This window comes from Arachis ipaensis, chromosome B10 (genome assembly GCF_059453495.1).
Source record: "Arachis ipaensis isolate K30076 ecotype BB chromosome B10, ASM5945349v1, whole genome shotgun sequence".
NCBI classification, from domain to species: Eukaryota; Viridiplantae; Streptophyta; class Magnoliopsida; order Fabales; family Fabaceae; genus Arachis; species Arachis ipaensis.
The window spans coordinates 49,788,521-49,796,217 of NC_142435.1; the positions used below are offsets into that span (position 1 = coordinate 49,788,521).

At 40.4% G+C, this 7,697-nt stretch overlaps 2 protein-coding genes across 2 annotated transcripts; one reads left to right on the forward strand and one right to left on the reverse strand.

The window, feature by feature from the left end:
- Nucleotides 1–720, forward strand: LOC107620601 (putative F-box protein At1g67623). Its single transcript, XM_016322735.1, has one exon. The coding sequence runs from the start codon at nt 1–3 to the stop codon at nt 718–720; it is 720 nt and encodes a 239-aa protein (XP_016178221.1).
- Nucleotides 721–2,387: 1,667 nt separating this feature from the next.
- Nucleotides 2,388–3,418, reverse strand: LOC107620602 (F-box protein At2g35280-like). Its single transcript, XM_016322736.1, has 2 exons — nt 3,283–3,418; nt 2,388–2,953 (listed from the first exon to the last, which is right to left on the reverse strand). Exons 1-2 carry the CDS (start codon nt 3,416–3,418, stop codon nt 2,388–2,390), a joined length of 702 nt encoding a protein of 233 aa, XP_016178222.1.
- Nucleotides 3,419–7,697: the final 4,279 nt, after the last annotated feature.

Consider the following 7,697-nt stretch of genomic DNA (forward strand, 5'->3'; position numbering starts at 1 on the left):
ATGGAGCATCTGACAGGGTCCGCCAACCTTCCCCACGATGTTTGGACCTTAATTGTCGGGAGGACCGCAGCACAGTCCGTCAGGGACTTGTGCAGTCTCAGGATGTCGTGCACCGCTGCACGCAATGTAGGGGAGGAGGATTTCGTTTACCGATGCGCCTCGATTCCAGTTTCGGACCAACGGTGGTGGAGTTTGAGTCCCATGCACCAGCCGGCAAGAAATTTCTTAGCGCGATGTAGGCAGAGCAGGCACCTGAAAGTTCTGTTTCGGTCTGCTGTGTCTGACCTTTTTCTCGGCGGGTGTCGTTTCGCAGGGATGGAAACAATGCACGTTGTCACAGCCCATGGCCACTCGGCAGCCCAGTACACAGTTTTCATGATGCTGATGCTACGTGACAACTTCGAGTCAAAGAACAAAGGCTTAGAAACACTTCGTGGGCTTGAGGCGGCCAGTGCCCTAACAATCTGCAAATTGGAGTTCCGCGGCGTTATCCAGGGGACGTGGACACACCTGCATCGCGTGCCAATGCTAAACGCAGAGAATCTAGTCTGTTCTTCGCATGCATGTCCAAGCCGTGGAAACATGGGTGCTATTTACCGCCATCAACGCTGTGGAAGAGGGTGGCACGTAAACGACGGTGATGGAGGTGCTGCTCATATTTCGTGCGTGCATTGTCGGGCAGACTATGAGTTGATCCTATTTGTCCACCTCTTTGATTGATAGGATAGGATTGGGTTCACCATACTTTTTTGGTTATCCAACCTAGTATATGTATTATGTATTATGTAATGATTTTGCCATTCTGTGACTCGTGTTGGTATCATTTTATTTATGTGTTTTGTGTTTCGTATTAAAAATTTTAGTTATGGAAAAAACAATTGTACCCCGTTACTGACCTCCCATTCGGTAACTCCCCATTGCCTAGCCAAGTAATCATTTTTTTATAAACTCACTGCCGGTCCCGTCTGCCACGTTATTCATAGCAGTCCATAGCCCTTCAGCCCTTCCTGTCTATTCTAATGTCACATTGCCAAGATTTTCATTTATTGCAAATTCTGCGCAAGCGATGCAGCACACGTTTCCCCAGTCTTTTTCTTCGTTTTTCGATAAAACCACCAGGGGCATTATTATATTCATTTTTCAAGAAATAGCAGACATACATTAATTAGACACATTAAAATGTATTAATTTATTTATTCGTAACTTAAATTTTGATTTTCATTAATGTATATCAATGCACAAGCCCGTCACAAGTCATAACCATTCGTCAGTTCCTATAATCCCTACCTTTATCTCTAACCTCTCTGCCGGGAGAAAAATCATTGCTTGAAGGGCCTTCGTCGTCTAGCAGACCTCCCCGTCTTCATCCGAGAAAATGTTGCACGAATCCCTCAACGACCACGCCATTAGTCCCGGCGACCTCGAGGAACCTTCAACCGCAGATCTAATCGACACCCTCCAACGGAGGATGAGGTTTTTGAGTGATAGTCTTCATAGGACACAAGACGAAGCAAGGACGGCGAGGATGGAGGCAATCTCCGCGAAAGTCAGGGCGAGTATAAGGAAGTGTGAACTGGATGAAGGCCGCCGGTTGGAAAAGAAGTTGCGCACGGAGGTGGAACAGCATCAAACCACTATTCGCGAACTCGAAGACAAAGCAAACGAGTTGAAAGTGGAAATTGCCGATCTTTGTCAAAGGGAACAGCAACAGATGGCACCGTGGCGTGAAATGGAAGGCAGGCTCGAGGCTGTGGAGATCAAGCTAGGGTTATTGGTCTGCCAATTATATGGTCAAGATCCGGCAACGGCACACGGCTCTAACTATCAGGAGCCCGCCAGGCAGAATGGAGACGATGTCGAGGCTATATGACCAACGGCATCTATGTTCAAAATCTTTATTTGCTTTGTTTCTTTAGCTGTTCTTTTGATGTTCTGTAACCCCTACGTAAAACTCGATTTTCTTAATTATATCTAATTTCCGCAGCATTTGAGTTTTCTTTTTTTTTCTATTTTCGGATGAAGCTATGCAGTAATGCGTGAACAACAATGCGAATTAATTATGTTAATTTATTGGATCAAACTGCCATTTTTTCAACCAAGAAATAGATTCTTAACAAATCGCCAGTTGCTAACTACTGTTTTGGCAGATTGCATAAAGCTAACCCCACAACAGTTCATTCGGGGGTAGATTGACAAGAGTTGATAATCAACCACGTTCACTAAAATCTAAACATCTCCAGAAAAACCCTGACCTCGTAATCCGCCAAGCAGTGCACACACGAGACACGGGACACATCATTCACACAAGCCATGGTGCCGCGGGTAGTGCAAGTCGTGGACCGACAAGCCACGGCATGTCCCGGATCCAATGGTCTCTCGTCAACCCATCACTCCCAGAAAATGTCTGCGAAGAACTCCCTGCAGCTTTTGACGTCTCCAGAAGTACGGACAGACTCTAACATTTCAACACCCCTTTGCATTTCTTCTTCGTTCTCGTGATCACACAGTAGCAACATGGCAGACAGGTAACCTGCTTCGATGCTGCCCTCCCTCCAAGCCCTAGAAAGCAGTTCCATCCCAATGCCATGGCGGACAATCCAGAAATACTTCGTCAACCCCTGTCGGAGTATAGCATCCGCATTTCCTGCTTCAACGCAGCGATCGATGAACCTCCTCTCCGGCCGGTCAAGGTAAAATAAAAAGGACACTAATGGTATAACACGCATCGTCACATGTTGGTACACAGCTTCGGAACTCGCTGCATCCAGAAAAACTTTGCAACTCGCCTGCATGTTGAACAGATCACGAATCGAATTCGATGCAACCTTAGTGGCAATCCTCACCCATATATCGCGAGGAAGAAGATTCAGCGGACATTCATGCTCGACGGGCACGTTCCCTTCCTTTCTATTTGTCTTGGAAGATCCAGCCAATTGCAAGGGCTCCGCAGAGGCTGGAGGGGGTTATTGAGGGATTATCGGAAATTATTAACTTATCGCGATAATACCAATTTCCAAAACGTTTATATCCTCAACTGTAACACTAATTTTCTATCCTATAAAAGTTAATTTATCTATAAATATATATATGTATATAATATATCACATTATCGTTCAGGAAAATTTATATATTATATTATATACTGACATTAATTAATTATTACGACTTAGCGCGTCAGACGTTTTGTTGCCCAACATTATGGATAATTAATACATTTAATATATGTACTTATACCTATATTTATCTATACTTATAAGAAGAAGTGTCTTTCTTCTGCCAAACCGCGGTGGGCAGTCTCGTTTTCATTTTCCAGTTTGCCTCGATATTCGGAAATGGAAAATGGGAATTGGGAATTCGGAAATGGGAAATGGGAAACGTGAAAGATATTTTTGTTGTTTGCAATTTTGATGAAGCTCATCGATAATAGTTAATATTGGGAAGCATCAGATAAAACAATTAAATACATGTTGTAACTGTGTAGATTAGGGAATCTTAAACCCATTAAAAAACCGTGAATGATCACATTTGTATTAAATGATAAATTTTTTATTTGCATTTAATTGCATTCAATGTAAAATGTTGATTGACAGAACAAACCTTTTTTCTTTCTATCTAAGTGGGGTGCAGTACACTCGTACCCCTGACCCTGGTATCCCTGCACACCTGCTTTTGAACGTACTTCGGCTTGAAGTACATGCTTACTCCTGAACGTGGGGTCCGCGTGACATTACACCTCTACTTTTCCACTTCTGAGCATCCAGGCGAGGGAAAACCCTAAACCAATTTACACCATCGGGCTCAACCAAGTCAAACTAACTAAGATCTTCATAGGACCTCCAGCCATTTTGCAAGCAACTTGGGCCAGGAGTTATGGAAAATACCAAGATGACACATGCTGAACGGATTTTTGACGGTTTAGAAATTCACTAATAAAATCTCGTTGTAAAGTATAGTTTCTAAACCAAGCAATAATCCTTTCATACAAAAAGTTGTTTGTCACTAGTACAAACCCCTAAAATTTATAAACCGAAGTATTGGACCTCGGGTCGTTCTCCCTAGGAATTGTAATGAAGTGTCTTGTTATCGGTTGTGAGTTATATTTGGGGTTTTTAGGATTTTTAGACAAGAATTATAAATGGCAAGAAAAGTAAACTAACAACTATAAAAGGCTCTTGGTAAGGTGTGAGAACTAGAAGTCCTATCCTAGTTATCCTTCTCAATTGTGATGAGAATTGTTCATTGTTACCACTTAGTTAACCCTTACTAAATAAAGAAAAGTCAAGTGGATGAATTGACTTGAGCCACAAGTTCTAGCTAACTCCCAAGGAAAGACTAGCTTTAGTGCACTCCAAACCAATTAGCAATCTCTCCAATTATCAATCAACAAAGGAATTAGATAACTCAAGTGTCACTAATTACTCTACCTAGGCCAAGAGGAACAAAATCTACACTAAAACTAAAAGAGACATTTCAACAAACACATAAAGTGCAATAGAAGTAAACATTATTAAATGCAAGAATTAAAGGAATCTACAACTACAAAAATAAGAGATCAACAATAGAAAAGCAAAGAAGACACATTTATTATGAATTACCTCTTGTTGAATTGGAAGAATGTAGAAGGAACAATACTAGATCTACAACAAAACATAAGAACAACATATAGGAAATTACAACAAAAGAATAGAAGAAGATTGAATGTAGCAACAAAGAATTGAGAGATAGAAGTGGAAAAAAGCAAAGATTAAAACTTAAATCTAAGAACTAAACCTAATCCTAATCCTAATTCTAGAGAGAAGTGAGAGCTTCTCTCTCTAGAAACTAACTCTCACTACTAAACTAAGCTAAAACTAAACTAATGGTAACTAACTTCTAAAGTATGAAAAGTATCTTCATTCTCCCTTCAATCCTTGGCTTAAATAGTATCAGAAATGAGTTGGATTGGGCCCACAAGGCTTTAGAATTCGCTGGCCACGTTTTGCTTTAAGTGAACCAGGTGGCAGCAACGGCGCGTGCGCGTACTATGCGCGTTCGCGTCACCATGCGCAGTTCAACCATAGCAAATCTTATATCGTTTCGAAGCCCCAGATGTTAGCTTTCCAACCCAACTAGAACCGCATCATTTGGATCTCTGTAGCTCATGTTATGGCCGATTAAGTGCGAGGAGGTCGGGTTGACAGCTTTTGCGTTTCCTTTATTTCTCCATGAGTTCTCCATTTCTACATGCTTTTCCTACATTCCCTTGGTCCAATCCTCGCCTCCTAAATCTAAATCACTTAGCAAACATATCAAGGCATCTAATGGAATCAAGGAGAATTAGATTTAGCTATTTTAAGTCCTAAAAAGCATGTTTTCACTCTTAAGCACAATTAAAGGAGAAGTTATAAAACCATGCTATTTCAATGGATAAATATGGGTAAAAGGGTACAAAATCCCATAAATCAAGCACAAGATAAACCCTACAAATGGGGTTTATCAACACACGACCACCAAAGAAACGTTTTGTTCTATTATTATATCTTTTTTTTTAAAATGGTTCAGTGCGTTGTACGTTTCTTTACCGATTGTTATCGAAAAAATAAGATAATTAATAAGTAGGAGAGGAACGAAACACTCGTTTTACAACGCAAGAATTTAATGTTGACTGTTCAAAATTTGTGTTATATTTATGTCAACATTAGTTGCTTACCTTAATTACTCACTAAATAAATGTTATCTTTTCTTCTTCTTTTTTTTCATCGAAGTAGTTTAATTTAATGTTTTATTTTCCTGAAAATAAAGCCCCATTATTGACACATAGACACATTAGTTACGAAAAAAAAGATATCAAGCAACTTTCTACCTACATTATAATATAATATATAAATATAAATATACGTGCCCGTTATTGACAACCCCTAACCCTACTAAGTACCAACCCTTCTTCACTTCTACCATGCAGTAACTCCTTCTCTCAACTCTCTGTCTACCCTTCTCCATTATTACTGCAATATGTCATCTTCTTATCCCAAGAAAATGTCAGAGGAACCCGTCACTGACCACGCCATTAGTCCCGACGACCTAGCGGATCTCTCGATCGACGCACTTATCGACATCATCCGCGTAGATGAAAAGTCTGCAGATTATGACCTCGTTGAGGCCGTACTGGTCAAGAGGGAAGAGATGTTGAAGGCTGCACTCGTAACGACCGGCGCAGAACTGAGGCAGGCGAAGGTGGAGATGATGGCCGCCAAGTTCGTTTTTGAGGCAAAGAAGGATGAACTGGAGGAAGAGGTACAGGAAAGGCAACGGCTGAAAAGGGATTTGAAAATAGAGCAGCGAAAAAATGATGTGCTCCTTCACTAGTTGGATGTCACAGAAAAAGAATTAAAGGCAGAAGTTGCCAAGCGCCGTGAACAGGAACAACTGGAGGCTCTACCGTGGCGTGACCTGGAATGCAGGATAAACGTTTTGGAGGAAAAACATAGGTTTTTGCTCCATCGGGGTCATCATCCAACCGGGCAGAATGAAGACGGGGCCGGAGTTATTTGACCTGCTGCACATGCAAGATATCTGAATGTCATGTTTTCCGTCGAGGCCTGTATGATCCTTTTATTTCCTTTGTTTGTTCTGTCGCCCATTTGATCTTCTGTAGTGGAACTTAAACCCTGATAATATAATTATATATACTTTAATCTTTCTGTTCTTAACCTGTTGAAACACAATTAGGGATTTATGTTACGACGGAGCCAAACGCTAATACCTAATCAGTGAGATCGGAGCCAAATACCAGAGGCATCGCGGTTGATTTTCATGAATGTTTACGGGTTCCTACTGATTTAAGGTCACGTACCATCATTTTACACTAGACACTAGATAATAAAACAAAGGAATGCAGACATAGTGTTTTTTTTTTTTTTGATATCCTAATATTATATTATATTATAGGAAATACATCTCTCAAAATAGATTGCTTGGACGAACAAAGAATACGAAGCCATTGATCGAAACAAAATTCAAATTAGTTCTCCCTCATGTTATATAATAAAACATACACATAATAAAAACTCCTTAAAATATTAAAGCAAATTTTGTTCATTAAAGGACAGGTATTGAATCTCTCACCCGATTATATTATGCGAATACAATCCCGTGGTTCAATTTGAGCATATCTGCATGATCATTATTTAACCTCTGTACAGATTTTATACACCATCGTCAATTATCATTGCTCATACAAAATTTATCCCATACCCATTTTTTACATGATTCCTTTCGGTCACTCCCTATTGCCTATCCAAGTTACCAGTTTTGCATAAATTCACTGTCGCAGTCTCAGTACCCAGCCCCAGAAAAAAACCTTCCGATGGTGTAAAAGGTTGATTGACTAAACAGTCTTCTGTCCATTCAAACGTCACTTCAATAGTGCAAGGTCCAGATCATATCCCAGTCAAGAAGAAAGAATTAGTTGGACTAAATTATAGCCAAGATACGCATTAATTACGTCGTCTGTGTACTCCACATGATAATTGATCGAACAGACTGTTCTTTAACAAAAAAATTACAAAAATAAAATAAAATACACCATCAGTACGCATAGCAATTAGCAAGGGGTTAATGAAGGATCGAAACAAACCGGAAATTGCTAGCCACTGTATTGGCGGATTACAACATAGTCTGACCGAAAATGCGCGAACGGAGCATGATCAGCACCTCAA

What these genes read in the sequence shown, in the direction of transcription:
- LOC107620602 (XM_016322736.1), bottom strand. Translation starts at nt 3,418, where the DNA reads ATGAGCTTCATCAAAATTGCAAACAACAAAAATATCTTTCACGTTTCC. An exon ending in AAACGAGACTGCCCACCGCG is followed by an intron (nt 2,954 to 3,282) that starts GTTTGGCAGAAG and finishes AACCCCCTCCAG; the next exon opens with CCTCTGCGGAGCCCTTGCAA.
- LOC107620601 (XM_016322735.1), top strand. Translation starts at nt 1, where the DNA reads ATGGAGCATCTGACAGGGTCCGCCAACCTTCCCCACGATGTTTGGACC.